General features: G+C 51.1%; 1 protein-coding gene across 1 annotated transcript in view; it reads right to left on the reverse strand.

The window, feature by feature from the left end:
- Window positions 1–20,279, reverse strand: part of Ryr1 (ryanodine receptor 1) — a 126,862-nt gene that overhangs the window by 32,193 nt on the left and 74,390 nt on the right. Inside the window, exons 71-89 of the mRNA XM_021211089.2 lie at window positions 19,264–19,434; window positions 17,934–17,993; window positions 17,464–17,601; window positions 16,993–17,105; window positions 16,724–16,820; window positions 16,428–16,534; window positions 13,947–13,998; window positions 13,743–13,817; window positions 11,849–11,948; window positions 11,430–11,509; window positions 11,238–11,314; window positions 10,096–10,169; window positions 9,464–9,481; window positions 8,398–8,478; window positions 4,981–5,069; window positions 4,758–4,886; window positions 4,566–4,670; window positions 2,530–2,611; window positions 1,020–1,207 (exon numbers count right to left, since the gene is read on the reverse strand). Coding sequence (XP_021066748.1) covers window positions 1,020–1,207; window positions 2,530–2,611; window positions 4,566–4,670; window positions 4,758–4,886; window positions 4,981–5,069; window positions 8,398–8,478; window positions 9,464–9,481; window positions 10,096–10,169; window positions 11,238–11,314; window positions 11,430–11,509; window positions 11,849–11,948; window positions 13,743–13,817; window positions 13,947–13,998; window positions 16,428–16,534; window positions 16,724–16,820; window positions 16,993–17,105; window positions 17,464–17,601; window positions 17,934–17,993; window positions 19,264–19,434 — 1,836 coding nt within the window. The remainder of the gene's footprint in view (window positions 1–1,019; window positions 1,208–2,529; window positions 2,612–4,565; window positions 4,671–4,757; window positions 4,887–4,980; window positions 5,070–8,397; window positions 8,479–9,463; window positions 9,482–10,095; window positions 10,170–11,237; window positions 11,315–11,429; window positions 11,510–11,848; window positions 11,949–13,742; window positions 13,818–13,946; window positions 13,999–16,427; window positions 16,535–16,723; window positions 16,821–16,992; window positions 17,106–17,463; window positions 17,602–17,933; window positions 17,994–19,263; window positions 19,435–20,279) is intronic.

A 20,279-nucleotide genomic window follows, 5' to 3' on the forward strand; every position in this document is an offset into this window, starting at 1 on the left:
AAAGTGTATGTGTGTGTGTGTGAGCACGGGCGTGTGTAGACACTTATATGCATGCATGTTCATAAGTAGATGTCAGAGGACTTTCAGAAGCAGGTTCTGTTACCTTGTGGTTCTGAAAGAGCAAACTCAGGTTGTCACCTTGAGCCTGATGAGCCATTTTACCAGCCCCTCACTGGGGATCCTAGGCAGGGACTCTGCCGCTGAGCCACGCGCCCAGCCCCTCACTGGGGATCCTAGGCAAGGGCTCTGCCGCTGAGCCACGCCCCCAGCCCCTCACTGGGGATTCTAGGCAGGGGCTCTGCCACTGAGCCACGCCCCCAGCCCCTCACTGGGGATCCTAGGCAGGGGCTCTGCCGCTGAGCCACGCCCCCAGCCCCTCACTGGGGATCCTAGGCAGGGGCTCTGCCGCTGAGCCACGCCCCCAGCCCCTCACTGGGGGATTCTAGGCAGGGGCTCTGCCGCTGAGCCACGCCCCCAGCCCCTCACTGGGGGACTTGAGGTGGGACTCTACTACTAATCTCAGCCTCTGTGGTGGTTTGAATGCTTGGCCCAGGGAGTGGTTCTATTAGGAGGTGCGGCCTTGTTGGAGGAATTGTGTCACTTTGAGTGTGGGCTTTGAGACCCTTCCCATAGCTGCCTGGGAGACAGCCTTCTCCTGTCTGCCTTCAGATGAAGATGTGGAACTCTCAGCATCTCCTGCACCATGCCTGCCCGGACGCTGCCGTGCTTCCCACCATGATGATAATGGCTGAACCTCTGAACTGTAAGCCAGCCCCAATTAAACATTGTCCTTTACAAGAGTTGCAGTGTCTTTCACAGCAATAAAACCCTAACTAAGACGCCTCTCAAGCCCTGAGACCACGGGCATTAACCATTAACCACCACACTCAGACCATCTCAATGTTACAGTTAACTGAGGCCAACTGAGAAGCTCTCCCGCAAAGCCGCCAGCCAGGGAGGTGCAGCTCGCACTTGGTAAAACCCCCTGATCCCCGGCTCACCTGCTGTCTGGCACCCACCTTCTGGAAGTCCTTCTTGGAGATGAGGCCGCGGGGGTCTGTGACGTAGTCCTGGAAGGCCTCCGAGCCTACGATGTCCTTGAGTTTCAGAAACATGTCGAAGAACTTGAGAATCATCTCCACATTGGACGAGGATTCCACGAGCATGTCCACCATCTGCCGCGCGATCATACCATTCACCACGTTTCCTGCAGAAGACTTGGGTCAGGGTTGCCCAGCAGGGCTTCTGCTCTGGACCCTCTGGGTGTGCTCGCTCTCCAGCTCAGGAGCCACCTGTGGCTCCCTAGGACAGATCCACTAGGTGGGCACTTCCTGGCCCCTCTCATGCCTCCAGGGAGAGGACCAGCTTGTGATCTGCAGTGGTGCACTGGCCAGCCCTCTCCCTGGGTGGAAAGATTATCAGCAAGGACAATGGAGGTACACGTTGGCAATGGGGGCCACATGCCCGGAAGCTGTGTCAAGAACGCCCCAGGGGAACCTTACAAGGGCAGCATCGCTGTATGGTTCCTCAGCAAGAAAGACTTGGAGAAACTTGCGGGTATTTAGCAGGTAAACAGGCAAGGGAGGATTCGCACCAAGAGCCTCATGAGCCCTGAGCTCATACAACTAAAAGCTCCACACCAATGAAGCTGGGTATGGAGGCACTTATTAGAGATGCCAGCATTTGTGAAGCTGAGGCAGGAGGACTGTCATGAGTTCTAGGCTAGCCTGGCCTATAGAGTGGGACTTGGTCTGGAAAAATTAAAAGTAAGAACACTTGCGTATGTACCCAGCATGTATACGGCCTGGGTTCTAGGATTCCATCCCCAGTACCACGCATAAAAGAAATACCTGAATGCCCATCAGTGGAGATTTAATTAAATGAATTTACCATCCACTTCTCATAAAAGAATGAGGAGGCTGAGCATAGTTCCCAGTGATGGGAAGAGAGGGGGAGGAGAGAATAGGAGAGGGGAGGGGAGGGCAAGGGAGGGGAGGGGGAAAGAGAGGGGAGGAGGAAGGGGAGGGGAGGGGAGAGAGAGAGAGAAGAGAGAGAGAGATTTGCAAGAAATGTTTTTCAGCTAAAATACACTTTTAAAAAATTTTTGTTTGTTTGTTTGTTTGTTTTGTTTTGTTTTGTTTTGCTTTTCGAGACAGGGTTTCTCTGTGTAGCCCTGGCTGTCCTGGAACTCACTCTGTAGACCAGGCTGGCCTTGAACTCAGAAATCCACCTGCCTTTGCCTCCCAAGTGTTGGGATTAAAGGTGTGCACCACCACTGCCCAGCTTATTTAATAAATCTTAAGTTTACAGATAAAGTCTTCAGGCAACTCATCTCATTACAATGTCTCCGTGGAGGGAATACATTAGCATCCATCTAGTCAGAACTCGGAAGATGTCTGTTGACCCTTGTACAGCAACCTCTTCATCACCATTGTCCCTAGCATAATGTCAGGTGGGGCTCTGTGGTAGCCCCATTCTTGGGTTTGCCTGCACCCCCGTCCGGCTCCCTACCCCGCCCCCAGTGCTCACCTTCCAGGAGGGACAGTAGCATCACCACCATGTCCTTCTGCAGGTCCAGCAGCTCCTTCAGCAGCTCTATCTGGCTGGAGTCCTGGAGGGCACACACAGGTGTGAGAGGCTGCCCCCTACAGCATGCCTTCCAATGGTTTTGGGCTCCCTCACCTATCCAGTGGGGCCTGAGTCCTCTTCCTTTTCTCTCTTACCTCTGAGGGAACCCGCGTCCAAACATGTTCCTCGGAAGCAGAGGAAGGGCAGAGAGACAAGATTGTGGGATGGGGTTGGCACTCAGGGGCAAGTGTGTGTGCAGAGGGGATATGAGGCTGGCAGATCAGGAAGCCGGGAGCCTTGGAGAGCAGACATTCAGGCCAGAGCAAGACAGACAGACAGACAGACAGGGACAGATACTGTGGACAGAGAGTCGAATCTTAGGAGGATAACATTCCAGCATGGTGCCTGGTCTATGGGGTGGTTGGCCATGCCAGAGCTAACTGTGATGGGTGGGTGGAACTGTGAGGAAGTGCAAGAGGAAAGGCTGCTGGTGAGGTGGACAGTCATGCAAGTTCTGGTATGCCATTTGGGGGACCTAAGAACATAGTACATCCCCTACCACAGGGTCCAATGTGGGAGCTCACAGAAACCTGTCAAAGTCCCCCATTGTGGCATCTGTACTATACTGAGTCACACGTGTGTGCCACTGGTGACTTACACATGAGCTGTGCTACCTGGCTGCACTGTGAGTCGCTCATTCTGATCCCAACGCAACCCACGGTTCCAAAGTTTGGTATTCTGACCCAAGGTCCCAGCACAACAAACTAGGAAGTCAGTATCTCCAGGTTAAGCGGGCTCTGTGCCTTCCCACGAGACTGTCATAGATGTCACAGTGAGGGGTGAGTTATAATTCTGTCAGAGCTCCACACTCTGGCTCTAGGAATGAATACATCAGTGGGTCTGGCCAACCAGGACTTTCTTCCCTTGGGCTGAGACCACCGGCAAGCACATGACCCAAGATAGCAGTCAGAAAATCTTGGGTCTTTTATTTAAAACTTTTAGGAAAAACCTGCTTCACACTGCCTGGAGCCGTTCCTGGGGTGAAGAGAAGCTGGCCACCATCTTTTCCCAGGCTCTAACTAAATGATTCCAGGCAGGTGTTCTACCACGGAGTCACACTTCCTGTCCTTGTATTGAATATCCCTTTTGCACCTGGAGTATGGCTGATGAATTATCAAAATACTACTTGATAGTTTGTTTCCACCAATATTTAAAGATTACACCAACATCACACGTCTGACTGTACTGAGAAGCTGAAATTTCAGTTCAAATCCTTTCAAAGTCAGATGGCACACTGGACAAATTAGGAAGTCTCTGCTTTCTTAAGACATTGCTTTGTGGGAAATTATATGGAATACTTGTCTGCCACCTGCCGGACAGTTACTATACTACACCAATGTATTTGCAATGGTTAGGTTGTGTCTAGCGCCACGTGGTTGCCCGCAGTGCACAAACTCGCCTAACCGTACATGGAAGCCTTGACTCAGTCGACCAAGCAGAAGCACAAAATGGATGAGGTGTGTGCGAGGCATTCACGAGGCCGCAGAGGAGCAAGGCAAATATTCTGGGAGCAGGATCCTTACATCATGGGTACTTGGCACGGGAGTCTTCTGCCGCAGGCAGGGTAAAAGAAGGAACACTCCTTCAGCCCCAGGTCCTAATCTAGAAACATAGTCCCACCCTATTCCCCAGAGCTGGAAGAATCTGGGATGACCTCGTTAGAAGGAAAGTGGTATGAACCCTTCCTCGGAGAGTTCTGCACGGAAGGGATGGGCTCCAATGTCAAACCAGTGGAAGTATAGGTGGGAAATGAGCAGATTAGTGGGGAGGAGGAAGAAGCATGCAGAGGACCAATTCAGAAGGGGTTTGGGACACGTGGAGCGAACCTGTCTGGAGCATGCGCAGAGCACTAGGGGACCGACCAAGGGCTGGTCGGGAATCTGGGGATTCTAGGGGGATGGCTGGAGGGAAAGAGCTGTTCTCAGATGAACTCGAACCTGAGCCAGCTTCATCATCATGTGCGCGAACACGTGCAGGAAGCCCACCACGGCATCCCAGAGGCGACTGTGCGCCAGACTCTGCTGGTTTCCGGTGCAGGGTCCCTGGGGAACAAAGGGTGGCCTGAAGCTCCACAGGAGCACTGGATGCGGGCAGCTCTGCCTCCGCAGGTCCCCGAGTGTGGACCCTACCTGGATGTACTCGGTGAGGCTGTTGAACACTTGTTTAGCTACCGACATGGCTTTGGAGAAGTTTCTCTTTCCCTGCTCCTCGATGACATCCTTGCCCGAGTAGTACCAGTAGAAGTCACTGATGGATTCCTGTGGGTCCGGGAGGGTATGAAGGATGCTGGAGCCATGCTCGGTCCCTTGGGCCCCGGGTCAGGTCCCATGAGGCTGGGCCGTCCTTCCTCACCTGCAGTCGTAGGAGGTAGTCCACTGTGCAGATGATGATATTGATGGTGGTCGTGTTCCCAGTCTGTGTCCGAAGGTAGTTTTGGAAATCTGAGGAAATGAAAAATTCATTCAGTGAGCACTTGTGTCTGGGGAGACACTGGTGTCTATTCATTTAGAGTTAGGGTTAGGGTTCATATTTCATGCCTACTGTGTGGAAGTATGAAGTATGTGTGCCACACAGGGATGGACTTAGGTATTTATCTAAAGATATTGTGGAGGGCCTCCGTGCAGCAAATGCAGTAGGGATTCATCCTCCCTCCCGCTTCTCTTTTCTTCATTTATGTTTTTGTAAAATTTAAAAGATTACTTTATGGGCCTGGAGAGATGACTCGGTAGTTAAGAGTATTGGCTGCTCTTGCACAGGTCCTGGGTTCAATTCCCAGCACCCATATTGTGGCTCACAACCATCTGTAACTCCAGTCCCCGGTGATCTGACGCCCTCTTCAGGTCTCCTCAAGAACTGCATACACATGACACCCGTACATACTTGTAGGCAAGATACCCATATACACTAAAAAAAAATTTCATTTATTTAGGTATGGGTATGATAGTCCCTGTCATTAATTCCAGGGAGACAGTCAGGTAGATCTTTGTGAGTCTGAAGCTAGCCTAGTGGATTGGGCAAGTTCCAGGCCATTCAAGGCTACAGTGAATCCTGTCTAAATTTTTCCATTTGTTTATTCCCAAGGAGAAGCAGAGGAAGCTTGTACATGCTAGATGCTAATAAAGGCTAGAAGTCAGCTCTCTGCATCCACCAAGTGGGTCCTGAGAAGGAGTTGTAGTGGCTATTCCTGGTTGTCAACTTGACTATATTTGAAATGAACTACAATCCAGAATTGGAAGGCTCACCAGTGAACCTAATCTGGAGACTGGGAGATAGAAGTTTCTGATCTGGATCTTGGTATGGAGATCTTGAGACACAGTGGTGATTGAATCCAGAAGATTAAGACAGGGAGATCTCCGAGTCCAAGGTCATCTGGGATTAAAGGTGTGGTGGCACACACCTTTAATCAGGGCTACACCTTCTGCTGGGGACCATATAAGGACATTGGAAGAAGGGAGTCGAGCTCTCGCTCTTTTGCCTTCTTGCGGTGTGGGACTCAGCAACTGCTAGATCCTTGGACTTCCATTCACAGCTACTACTGAACCATTGTTGGGATTTGGACTGCAGACTGTAAGTCATCAATAAATTCCTTTACTATATAGAGACTATCTGCAAGTTCTGTGACTCTAGAGAACCTTGACTAATACAGGAGTTCAGGTCATGATCTGGCAGCAAGTCCTTTATCCACAGAGCTGTCTAGCCAGCCTCTCTCTTTCTGTTTCTCTGAGACAGAGTCTGGAGATGTGCCTCAGGCTAGCCTTAAACCCTCTTACCTCAGACTCTCACCTACCAGAATTACAATTGTGTAACCCTCACACCCAGCTTCAATTGTTTTTATTTATATTATATTAACTAACTAATTAATTAATTTAGTTCCCCCCCCCCAAGACAGGGTTTTTCTGTATAGTCTTGAGTGTCCTGGAATTAGCTCTGTAGACCAAACTGGCTTTGAATCCAGAGATCTGCCTACTTCTGCCTCCTGAGTGCTGGGATTAAAAGCATGTGCCACCATTCCCAGCTTCCAATTGCTTTTTAATTAATTTTTCCTGAACAAATATTTAATGGATAGACATAAAATCCCCCATTTGTCTCTCCTTGTTCTCTTCTTCTGTTTTGTTTTGCTTTATTTTGCTTTGCCTTGCTTTTTGAGTCAGGCCATCATGTAGCCCAGGGTAGCCTTGAATTTAGCATGTAGCTAAAGAGACTGGCAGATCCCTGGTTCAGCAAGTCTTAGTGGTAAAGGCATGTGTATATATGGCAGGGGACACTTCTTGTTCAGTGAGAAATCCTGTTTCAAGACCATAAGGCAGAGAGTGACAACAGAAGACACTTGATGCATGACAGTCACACGCATCACAGTCACATGCATCATAGTCACACACATATCACAGTCACACACATCACAGTCACACACACATCACACAGTCACACGCATCACACAGTCACACACATCACAGTCACATAATCACAGTCACACACATTACAGTCACACACATCACAGTCACATACATCACAGTCACACACATCACAATCACACACACACACATCATACAGTCATACACATCACAGTCACACACACATCACAGTCACACACATCACACAGTCACACACATCACAGTCACACACACATCACAGTCACACACATATCACAGTCACACACACATCACACAGTCATGTACACATCACAGTCATACACATATTACAGTCACACACACATAGATCACACAGATCACACAGATCACACAGTCATACACATTACACAGTCACACAGACAGACAGTCACACACATCACACAGTGTCATAGATACACAGAAACCTCTCACAGACACACACACAAAGACAGACAAACACACACACACACACACACACACACACACACACATGAACTTTCCCTCTGGGTGGTTTGTGGCTTTCTATGTACTGTGAACACGATGGGGTGACCCTCGTTTGTCATGGGAAACAGCTTGCAGGGAAGGTTGGCCAGGCTTTAGGCTGCCCTTGGTGTCTGGGCTCACTGGGCAGCCAGGCGGCTTGGACTCCTCCAGCCAGAGTGTCCAAGCACAGGGACTGCAGGCCTCTGCCACCACGCCCAGCTTAACTGTCCCTTCAGCGTAATCTGTTCGAGCCGCACAAAGTTTAACAAGCAAGCTGCGTCACACTGGATTTTGTTGAGTTGGCACAATGAAGGCCGAGTCTGCAAAGTCTCAGTTCTGCTAGGAGAGCATCCGTACATCTCCTGGGAAAAGTCCTCTGTGATAAACAAAGGAATAAATCAAATATATTCACTTTTAAGCACCGAGCAATTGGTACGTCTGTGGACTCTGGCATCCACCCTTTAGAGAGACGGCTGCCAAATGCTCGTGGGAAAGCCGAGTGTGATGAATTGCCCATTTGGGGAAACTGACTTCTGGCCAAACTGGACTTTGGCAGACTGCCTTTGTTTGGAGAGTTGGACTGGCCAGAGGAAGCAAAAGCGAAGCTAAGTGGTTTGCTTCCAGAAATTTCAGAAGCCAGAGGGACTTGTGATTGTTGTTTGTTTCTCTGGGACAGGGTCTCCTGTTGCTCAGGCTGGCTTCACACTACCTATGTTAGCTAAGATGGCCTTGAGCTCCTGATCCCCATACACAGCGCTTCTTCCGAGAGGAGAGGAAGTAGAGAGGAAGGCTGGACGAGGTCTGCATGGCTAGGGAAATCATTGTGGGGAAAAGGAGGGATTGGAGTAACTCGGGTGACTTTTGGAAGCTCTGCCCCACCCCCCACCCTCCTCCTCACCATTGTTGTGCCCCTCGCAGAGCAGCTGCAGGAAGCGGAACAGGTCCTGTGTGAACTCGTCATCCGCCATGACTTTCTCTCCTGGGTGGGAGGAAGGGAGCCGGGAGGGGTCAGATGTGCCAGGACACAGCACACACATGCACACAACCCATGCACACTGCACAAGCATGCACAACGAATCGGGGGTGGGAGCTGGAAGGAGCAAGCAACACTTCAAAGACACTGTGAGGGCCACCGGCATCTAAGACACCAGCCCGTGAGCTCTGTAGATGAAGGCCTGAGGAGCTGGCCTCCTCGTTGGCTCATGAAGCTAGGACCTCAAGTGTCTTTTCACATCAGTGTCTCTCCGATGTCACCACTTGTGTGACCTCTAAGAGTGACCCAGAAGACATTCAGCAGCTGGTATAACCCTAAGGCTGACTCCAGGCTGCAGGGGTTAATGGATTATAGGGGTTGGGGTCACTTGCACGCAAGGCTCTGGGCAGGGGAGGGCTGGGCTGGGAAGAGACGGGGATTGAAAGCCAACCAACTGGTCCCAAAGCTTCAAAAGCAGCCAACCAGGGAAAAGTAGAGGGGAGGTGTGTCAACATGGTCCAATCAGAATAGACATCTGAAAGAAACCAATCACGGTGCACCGTAAGGCTAGATTGGGAATGGGCCAATCAGAGCAGGCGCAGAAAGCACGCGCGGCACCAATCAGAATGGTTGCCTCCAGCAAACAAGGACCATCAGACTAGGTTTGGGACGCACAGCGCAGAGAGGGTGGGAATCGGGGAGGGCTCATCCCACCCTGGACTGGGAATCTGGGTCTGGAAACCACCAAAATATCCAGCTGAAAGGGGACCTTGACTGTCTTTTCAAACTTATGTGTGACATATGGGGAAACTGAGGCTTACCTTAAATAAAACTTATAATGTCACACACCTCTGGACTCGGGGAACCTTCCCTATGGGGAAGGCCACCGCCCTGACCTCCCTGACTGTCCCAGATCCTCAGCCCCGGGGGTATCGGGGGTTAGAAGGGGGTCGGGTGGGCGCAGCACAGCAATGGATGGCGGGGGAATTACCGTTTTGGCGATTGATGACTGGGGCAGCCAACAGGATGGGAGGAGGAAGCGGGAGAAAAGAGGAAAAAGAGACAGAGACGGACAGAAGTACAGCGACATGGGACAAAGACAGACACACAGAGAGAAACAAGCATAGAAAGACAGCAGTAAGGAGACAGAAGGGAGTCGGTTAGCAAGGAAGGGGAAGCGAGGGGAGGGAGAAAGGGAGGAAGAGAGAGAGAGAGAGAGAGAGAGAGAGAGAACACGTACACAAGAGAGGCAGGAGGCAGAGGTCAGGATGGAAAGTTAGACACGTCAAAACACAGCAAAGAGGAGACTCGATTAACCGGATTAGGAACATTAATGAACAGCAACCAGAATGAGACTTGGGGCACGTGGAGGGCAGGTCCACGTGGTGATGGGTGATGGAACTCCAGACCAAATGACACCCAGGGGTGGAGCCCATGGGAAGGGAGACCCTGGAGGCATGGGCATGTGTGCTCAGGACAGGGAATCACAACCCTGGGGAACCTAAGGGAACTCTTGGGAAGAGGGGTGCCTTAGGGGACTGGGGCTATGGGCAACCAGTGGGACAGACGGGATCTTGAGGAAGGTGGTGTCCCAGGGAGGGGGCACCCAGAAGAAGGTCTCACCAGTTCCGTCCTCGTTCACCATGCCCAGCCCCTCTGCCTTGTTCTGCCTCTCGAAGGCATTGAGGTCCAGGACGCTGAGGAAAGAGAAGATTGAGGTGAGAAAGATCCAGTTTCTGTCTCGCATGGCCTGGCAGCCCCCACCACAGCTGAGGAGCCATAAAGGCCAGGACGTAATGCATTAGAGATAGCAGACAGAAACTACTCGCCCACCTACCTCTCGCCTTCTGCAGACCCCATTCCAGCCTTCGCCCCTATCCAATCCCTTCACCCTCTGCCTGCATGCCCAGGCACCTCCTGCCTCTCTCTGCACCCCATCCCCACCTCCACCCTCTTCCTCAAGCCTCCGACACCCCAGCCTTGTGAAGTGAAGTGGGTCTAGTATGCAAGCTGAAATCATGAAGACACAGAAAACATCCGTTAGCAAATCCTACAGAGGGGCAGAGAAAAGTCAGCTGACAGCAAGAAGGGCGGAAAGAAAAATGGTGGACGAGCCAGATGAATATGGTCATCTAAGAGCCGGTGAGGCCTGCTGGGACCCTCCTGTGAACTGTCACTAACGAAGGTTCCACTTGTCTGAACCTTCATTACTACTCTCCTCTTGCCCCTCTTTTTTCTTTTTTGAGACAGGGTCTTATGTAGCTCAGGTTATCCTTACACTCTCTTTCTGAGTGCTGCCCCCCACCCCACCCCCGCATGTGTCACATCTTATCCTCTCCTCCATGGTGGAGGAGGAACTTAGGTCTTGCACAGCTTGGGCAGGGCTCTGCTGCCAAGGTACAATGCTAGCTCATAACTCGGTGGGTCCATCCCCCCACCCCCCACCCCGCCCTCGCCCGCCCCCTAGACACGGTTTCTTTGTGCAGCCCTGGCTGTCCTGGCACTCCTTCTGCAGACCAAGCTGGCCTCTGCCTCCCAAGTGCTGGGGTTAAAAGTGAGCACCACCACGACCCACAACTCGGTCTTAACAACTTGTGAGATTCTTCCTAGTAAACTCTAGTATTTGTATTCCTCCGTGTAGGGCCCTTTTCCTGGACCAGGAGGGTGTAAGTAGAGCCCGCCAACGCCCCGCCCCCACGCCCCACCCCCCGCCAACGCCCGGCCCCTCAGCAGAGCACAACTGGAAGGGAGACCTAGGGTCCTACCTGCACGTTTGCATCAGCGCCTGGATACTCTGGAAGAAGCCCACTTCCTTCTTGTCCTTCAGGTAATCCAGCATTTTCTGCAGTGGAAGTGGCAGCAGATGGGGGTGGGGGACGCCTGGAAGCCACTCAGCAACACCCACCCGCCCCCGCCCCCTCTCAGCCCCTCTTCCCAAGATCCTGCAGGTCTGTTACCTGCTGCACTTCAGCGTTCCCTCCATTAAGGATAGAGATACCCAGCTTCAGGGTGGAAGACACCATAGCACCCGTCTCTCCTGGAGGTCGCAGAGACCAGGCCAAAGAAACAAATCAATGAAATAAATGATCTGTTCAGCCTGAGGTTTCCACCCACCAAAAACAAAAAAACCTACCGTAGGTAGGTGAAGGAGGGGGATGAAGTTTATATACAGACAGGGTTCTATGCGTGACCAAAGAGTGCAGGGGAGATTCGAAAGACAGATACGCCAGAAAATCTGCAGGAGCTGGAGTGTGTGTAGGTTGGAGGCACGCAGAGGGGGCATGCAAAGGGGCAACCAGGGCTGGCAGGGAGCGAGTGTACTGGGGAGGATGTGGCGGGTGTGTTCACAGCGGGAAGGAGGGATATGCCTGGGCACCTTTGCAAGCACTGATCATCTGCAGTACCATCTCAGCGGCACCCCGGTTGTGCAGCCTCGACTGCTGGTACAGGAGCCTCTGTTTCTCCATCTCCTTCTCCTGGGGTGGGGGCAGGTTTTAATGCTCGGCGGCAGCCTAGCCTGGGTCCTCAGGGCCTCGTTCTTCTCCCTCATCTGTCTTCTCAGCTCCAGCCACATCCGTCAACCCTCCATGCCCCAAGGGGCTCAAATTTTGTTTCTCTCCTGTACCTGGCTCACATCTGCAGACCTCCAGCAGGTCAGAGCCTAAAGTCTATGAACATGCCCATGGAAAAGCCCAATGTTTCTGTCTGTCACTCTCCAGTGGAAACCTGGGATTCCTTCTGCTGTGGCAATGTCCTCAGAACTCTTGCAATTGTTACAATGTCGTCAGAACTCTTGCAATTGTTACAATGTCCTCAGAACTCTTGCTATTGTTACAATGTCATCAGAACTCTTGCTATTGTTACAATGTCATCAGAACTCTTGCTATTGTTACAATGTCATCAGAACTNACAATGTCATCAGAACTCTTGCTATTGTTACAATGTCATCAGAACTCTTGCTATTGTTACAATGTCATCAGAACTCTTGCTATTGTTACAATGTCGTCAGAACTCTTGCTATTGTTACAATGTCGTCAGAACTCTTGCTATTGTTACAATGTCATCAGAACTCTTGCTATTGTTACCAAGAGGACTCACAAATGCACCCACGTCATGTCACTGTCTCAGATGTCTTGAAATATCAATGTGCACTGTAACCTCTTAATGAACCCCTGCTACATCTTGCTTAAGATAGCTAAATAAAGGACAGGCACTATCCAATTCCAGACTTAATTTAGGGTTGGTTTGTTTTGACAAAGGTCTTACAGTATAGCCCTGACAGGCCTGGAACTTTTGGCAACCCTCCTGCCTCAGACTTTCAAGTGCTGGTATTATAACCATGAATCAATCACTATGTCCAGCTTATGGATTTGTATTTTAAATATATTTTAAAGGTGTATTTATTTTATGTACGTGTGTGCACACACGCGTGTATAAGCAGATCTGAATGTCTCTATGGACACTTTCTGTATGCATGCAGTGACCCATAGAGACCAGAAGAGGGCACAAGAACCCGAGGAACTGGAGTTACAGGTGGTTTTGAGCCACCATGTAGGTGCTGGGAACAGAAATCAGGTCCTCTGGCAAAACAGCAAGTGCTGTTAACTGCTGAGCCATCCCATTAGCCTCTAAACATCTTTTTTCTTCCTTCCTCCCTTCCTTCCTTATTTTTTTAAAATTTATTTATTATATGTAAGTACACTGTAGCTGTCTTCAGACACTCCAGAAGAGGGAGTCAGATCTTGTTACGGATGGTTGTGAGCCACCATGTGGTTGCTGGGATTTGAACTCCAGACCTTCGGAAGAGCAGTCGGGTGCTCTTACCCACTGAGCCATCTCACCAGCCCCCCTTCCTTATTTTTTTAAAGTGCAAGTTCCTCATGCAGCCTAGGCTGGCATCGAACTTATGATCCTTCCGCTTCATCCTTCTGAACACTGGGATGACAGATGTCCAACACCACAGCTGGCTGTTGCATTCTACTTTATCCTTCTCAGACACTTTCTTCCCTGAGAATCCGTCCCTGACACCCTCTCACTCTGTCTGAGCTGCTGTACCTCCGGAGCTGGCCCCTTCCCGGCCCTACCCTTCACCGATGCCTCCCCACACCACAGTGAACACCTAGTATGGGTGAGGATTGCTTGGGCATCTTCCTTCCCGAGGACAGGCTCTGTTGCCACTGTGTGCCCAGGTGCAGCATTCTGGTCACATACAGCGTGAACGGGAGTCAAGAGTTCCCAACCCTTCCTCCAGGTTCCCCCACCCCCCCTACCTCAAAGGACACCTCCACTTCCTCTTCTTCACCTCCTTCTTCGCCATTTTCCCCGCCCTCCTCCAGGTGGCAGCTCTGGGGAGCAGCATCAGTTGGTGAGTGAGCAAAGCGGATGCCCTGTCCACCCCCCGGGAGCCCCTTGAGTCTGTGGGACACTGCGGCCGGGGAGACAGGAACACCCGCAGAGCAGAGGCAGGAGCTCACCTTTGCCATGATGTCAGCGTAAGCCATGTATAGGTAGTCCTCGTCCAGTTTGCTGAGGAGGTAAGCAGAGGGACACGCCCAGTGGCGACACCTCCCCAACTTTTTTTTTTTAATTGAGATAAGGCTTCAGGTAGCCCAGGCTGGCCTCCAACTCAACATGGAATGGCCCTGAGCCTGCACCTCCTGAGGCCTGGGATTCCAGCTGTGCCCCATCATGCCTGTTCTTTATGGTGTTGGGGATTGAACACAGGGCTTCATCCATACTAGACAAGTAATCTACCCATTGAGACACGTCCCCAGCCTTTTGTTCAGGGGCAGATTCTGTAGATGTAGCCCAGGCTGGCCTTCAACTCTGCTGCCCCATCTTCCTTAGAGCTGGGACTACACGTATGCAGCACCGTGCCCAGCCTGAGGTCCATTTTATAATAGAGTTTTCTCTTTGATTTAGAACGAAGTCAGGTGCTCTTCATGTATTAACCAATTTGTCTTCACAGCAGTCCTATCAAGTATATTTCCAGCCCCATTTTACAGATGTAGAAACTGAGTCACAAACATCTTGGCTGGCCAAGGCTGCACAGCTTGCAGCGGAATTCAGCCTGCATAGAGTAATACAGAGTTACGAGTCTCCCACAGATGGGAAACAAGACTTTTCCATGTCCCTTGCAGCCACAGGCAAATGTCAGAGTCTTGGCCATGGGCTATGTACATAAGCTTACCAGGCAGGGCGTCCTTTGCTAGAGAAAAATGGTTACAGGTCTTGCTGGGGTGGGGAAGGGAAGGCTCTCCCTTCTTCCTGTCTGGCACGTGGTCGTAATGTGACTAGCCTCTGCTACACACTCCCAATGCCATGCCTTTCCAGCCATGGTGGGCTGAAATCTACTGAAACCATCATCCAAAACAAGTCTTTTGAAACAATGTTCAGTGGTGGCATCCCAGGCTTGCAATCCTAGCGCTCAGGAGGCTGAGGTGATCTGATCCATCGTGGGATCGTTCAAAAAGAACAAAACCAGGTGGGGTGTGGTTCCAGAACTCGAGAGGCAGGAGGATCTCTGTGAGTTGCAGGCCAGCTTGGTCCTCAGAGAGCTAGTAGACAGGGCTACACATTGTGACCTTGTCTCAAAAGGTGGGGGAGGGTTGAACTGAGAAAGGCAGGTAGTAAATTCTTTAGGCCTTTCTAGTCAGAAAAGTCTCTGCTGTATCCTTAACGCTGCCTTGTATTTAACTTCTGTGGAGAGTAATGTTTATAGTGGCAAGTAAGAAACTGATGCAGACTCTTAAGACTCAAGCTAAGACTAACAGAAAGATCAGAGTCACCCTGCCGCTCCAGGGCTTGATTTCATGTTATGTGAGAAAAATAAACCCCTGTGGGTTTTCATGTCCTCGTTCACAAAAATATAAGGAATTGGTGAGAGTAGTCTGTGTGAGCCAATGTGCATGTCAGGTGTGCAACATGGTGTCAGGCATAATCAACATTCATAGTTTATTCAGGACAGGGTTTCTCTGTGTGGCCCTGGCTGCCCTGGAACTCACTCTGTAGACCAGAGATATCCTCTTGCCTCTGCCTCATGAGTGCTGGGAGAAAAAGCATGCAACACCAGCGCATGGCTAATTCTTACAGTTAAAAAATGTGTGTGTGTGTGTGTGTGTGTGTGTGTGTGTGTGTCTTGGCTATAGATGCACTGAGTGCAATACCTGTTGAGGCCACAAGAGGGAGCCAGATATTCCAAACTGGATTTATAGATGGTGGCCAGCAGTTATGTGGATGTTGGTACTAAATATGTGGATTGAGTATGGAGTCCTCTGTAAGAGCCACAAGAGGCCTTAACTGCTGTGCTATCTCCCCAGCCCCTCAGAAGCATCCTCACGACCATGGTTACTACTAAAATGAATTAATGGCTATTAATTCAGATCAACTGTTCAAATGAATTAGAAATGTCTCCATTCTTATCTAGTAGAGAAATTTCATATATATTGATTGATTCTCTTCGAACCCTGTAATATCATCCTGCTCTTTGTCAGACAAATGCTTTTATCTCTATTGCTTTGTTTTGTTACAGGTCTGGGGGTTGAACCAGGGCCTTGTCCCTGCCAAGCAAGCTTGCTAATTCTGAGTCCAGATATGGTTTAAGCAAGACATGTTCTTTTAATAAACCCACATGGCATCTTTTGTGAACCCCTCAGACAGGATGCTCCTGTAATGTGTTCAGCAACAATATAAAGTAGCTGCCTGTTCTCACAGAGTGATGCTGAAGGGTCCAATGATTGAGGGCCAAAGGAGTTTGCTGCCAAGGATAGATGAGTTTGATTCCTGGGACCCACACGTGGTTGAGGGAAAGAATAGATTCCTGCAAGTTTTTATTTGACCTCTGGCAGATATGCACACACAATAAATAAATAAGTATAATTAAAAAAATTTAAAGGTCAGGTGATTTTTGTTTTAAGGATCTGGGGAATGTTTCTGAGGGAGGGAGGAGTCCTCACCTCTTTTCAGTTAGAGCTGTGCGGCTAAAGTGTAGGACCAACTGGTGTAGGGGATCTGGCTTCTTCTCCTCCACCTCTTCCTCCTCTTCCTCCTGCTCTCCAGCTTTCTGGGGGGGATGGGTGAGGGTTGGAGGGGGTGGTTTCTGGGGGTCCCCATCAGTCCCCTCTCATAGTCTTGCTGGACTAGAATTTTGTCTCTTTCCCCAAATCAAGCCTAAGAGGTTGAGTTTCTCTATAGAGGGCTCCCTTAGTCCCCCCCAGCCCTGCCCCCCCACCCCAAGCAGTCCCCAGCTCACCGATAGGTCATCTATCATGCGGTCCTCGAAACTGTGGTCCTCAGTCAGGATCCAGGAGGCTTTGTAGCTCTCCAAGAACATGTTACATGCTCGGTGCCTGCAAGGCAAAGGTCTCCAGGCCCCTAAGCCTCTCCTGTCGCCCCCACAGCCCCCTGCATCTGCCGCCCTCAGTCCTAAGACTCAACCCTATCGGTACTCCATCCTCCGGACCCTCGGTCCTTTTTCCTTCCTCCAAGTTCCTGTGCTATCCTCCTTCCTGGATGCCTTACGTGGGCAAGTTGTACAGGGGTGTCATGCGGAAACAGGCCACCACAGCCCTCCGGCGCTGCTTGGACAGTAGTTTATGCCACACCGCCTTCTTGGACTTGTAAGGGTGCTCCGTCTGGGGAGTGGGGCAGTCTGTCACGTCTCCTCAGATCACGGCAATGACCCAAGTCCCACCTAACCCTAGCGAAGCTGCCCACGTGTGTTTAAGTTTACGTGCAGAGTGGTCAAAGGAACGCCTAGGCTTCCCCCACCCTCGCCAACAGAGTTAAGGCACCTTCCGGAAGCCTCACCCTAGCCCCAGTGCTTTATCACACTTGTCCCTAGACTCAGTATGCCCCTTCCCCAGATCCACTCTGCTCCTTGCTTCCTTTCGAGAAAGTCTCTGATCTTAGCCCAGCCTATCACCAGCTGGCCCCGCCCACAGACCAAGACCAGGCCCTATCCAAAGACTCAGCCACAGAGGCCCCGCCCACCTGGTCCAGGTGATAGAGCACTGCGGACACTTCCTGGACTCTGCGCACGATTTTCTCGGGGTCATCGGCATCTTCCTCGCGGCCTGGGACGCCTCGGTACAGTGCCATTTGCCAGCGAAGAGATGGTGAGCCTTCCACCTGAGGGGAGTCAGTACCGGGGAGTGAAGTCACCTCCCTGGCTGCCTGCCCCCCACCCCCTTTTCTACTGCCAAGCTTAGGCAGTGAATGGGAAGCAAAGTTCCTTCTGCAGAGCTGGCAAGTTGGCTCAGTGGGCAGGGGGCTTGCTGCCAAGCCCGAAGACCTGAGTTCAACCCCCGGGACCCACACGGTAGAAGGAGAGAACTGATTCCTGCATTGTCCCTGATTTCTTCTACATGCATGCCAAGACACACTAAGTTCATACATGTAATTTAACAAAAAGTCCCTCTTCCATGTCGGGTGCTTCACGCACTTCCCCTCAAACGACTTACCTTTCCCTGAAGGTTAAGGTTGTTTTGAAGGAATTCACGGACCTCCTCATCTGTATCTTTCTGGGAAGACAAAGCCCACTGGGTCACGCTGGAGGCCTCCCCTTCCACCATGACCCACAGCCCTCCCCCTTCTAGCCCTGACTTGCTGAGGAACTTGCGTGGGTATGATCTAGGGAAAATGAGAAGAATGAAACTGTGGGCTGTGGACAGACAGATGTCTAAAGTGAAGTCACAGACTCACTCTGAAGGCACAGAGGGATTAGTGAGACTGGGGTGTGTGTGACAGGTGACACCATAGGAAGTCAAATAGCACAAAGAGGGATTTTTCAGGGGCTGAATACTGTGGGTTGTTTTGGAGGATCAGGGGAGGGGGCTACAAGGGGGAATGGCAAGGTCGGCGGAGATTATAGGAAGTTGGAAAGGCCAATTAAGTGTCTGGTTACACAGGGTCAGTGGGAGAATTAGCTGGTGAAGCTGGGCCATAGGGGTCATGGGGGCTCTGGAGGGTTTTACAGGGTTCCAAGGTCTCAAAATCTCCTAGGAGACCCAGAGAAGAGGTTGCTGCAAAACGAGGGAAGAAGTCAGGCGTCTTCAGGACCCCGGGGTGGGGGTGGGGTAGAAAGTTGCCAGATGCTTAGAGGGGTCCTGTGCCAGAATCCTAGAGGACTTCTCAGGGTTCCTGAGGCTGAGAAGCATCTTCTTGCCATTTTATGTAAGGAAGAAGTGGGCCCTAAGGAGCTTTCTTGGTGTCCAGGCTACCTTAAGAAGTTCTGGGGGGTTGGATTAATTGATCCTCAGGACCCTTGAGATGCCAGAGGTTGGGAGTGGGGGTCCTGGGGCAAGGGACATTAGGATTCTGAGAGGCTTTGACTCATAAAGGGTCACTGGCTGCCAGCAGAGACCTGAAGACAAAAGGAGGTGAGCTGAAAGGTCCCATAGGACCCCAGACCTTCAGTCATGAGGAGGAGATACAGAGAGGTCAGTTAGCCCCAGGGGATAGTTCAGACTTCAGGTGTTGTCTGGGGGCGGAGGGCAAAGCGGTTTCCTGGCTGTGGAGGAGAGGCCCGTGAAGTCCTACAGAGCTTATTGGGGTCCTATAAAGCTATATCAGTCTTTGGTTGCATTTGGGGATTAAACTGTATCCCTGTCCTTAGATTTCTTGGATGGAGTCCTCCACATCCTAGTGCAAGGCTCAGAACATCCTTGAGGGTTCGGTAAGTGTCTTAGGTCCTGCAGAGCTTTGGGGGATTCTGAAAATCTCCATTGGGTCTTAGGGGTTCCCTGGGATCCTAGAAACAGAGTAGGGTGCTGGTTGGGGCTGGATAAGCACCAGGGCATAGCGGGCTTTGGCCAGCACAATGAGGTCCTGGTCAGTGGGAGCACACATGTTTAGACCTATCGGCAACATCTTTTTGAGCGTGGCCACGATCAAAGATGTCTGCACGGAGTAGCGGTCCCCCCGGCGCTTCTTCTTCGTGCGTTCCTGGTCAGAGCCACCTGACTGTGGGGACACAGGGTTCAGTGCTTGCCCAAGTCCCCACCCCACCACCCCAGCACCAGCCACAACCTATAGCTACTTTATACAACCCAGCTCCTAACCTGATTGCCAAGCAACCTATTTTCACCTGGGCCTTGCTCCTCCTTGTGCCACAGCCATGGCCATAGCCCATCCCCCACCCCTGGTCTGATTCCCGAATTCCTGCTTCTGACTAGAGCCGTGGTATATCCATACCCCCAGTTTTTCCAAACTCTGATCCTCTCTAAGAGAACTCCACAGAATCCAGTGTCTACCACACTCCACCCCACACTTCACATCCCCAAACCAAGTTTCCAAGAACAAAACAAAGATGTCGGCTCACAAAGAGCCTCAAGACACAAGATAAGCCGGAGGGAAGGGGGAGACAGAAAGACTGAGGCAGACAAGGACACGAGAAGGTGCAAGACAGATCTGGAAAGATCTGGAAGCCAAGACACAGAGCACAGACTCCCACAACGGTGTCCTGGAGCCAACAAGAAGTCCCAGTGGCAAGCTGCGGCCAGAGCCCCATTCATGGCAACACTGAGCTGCTGAAGGCCCCACATGCAGCATTGCTAAGTCTTTATAAAGAGCCCCAGGCCTGGGGACTGTTGGCTGGATGCCATCAGAGGCTCACAAAGATGACATTTGGCAAGAGTCACACAGATCACTACCATCACTGGGTTCTCCCCAGAGGCCAAGACGACGCATACCTGTGCTCAGCCAGGGCTGCCCCTAACCATGCAACTGTCCCACCCATCCCTCTGGGACCAAGGCCACAATGCATGGGGGAAAGAAAGCCAATGGTTCAATTTTTTTTTTTTTTTTTT

The sequence above is a fragment of the Mus pahari genome, chromosome 1, assembly GCF_900095145.1.
Source record: "Mus pahari chromosome 1, PAHARI_EIJ_v1.1, whole genome shotgun sequence".
NCBI lineage: Eukaryota > Metazoa > Chordata > Mammalia > Rodentia > Muridae > Mus > Mus pahari.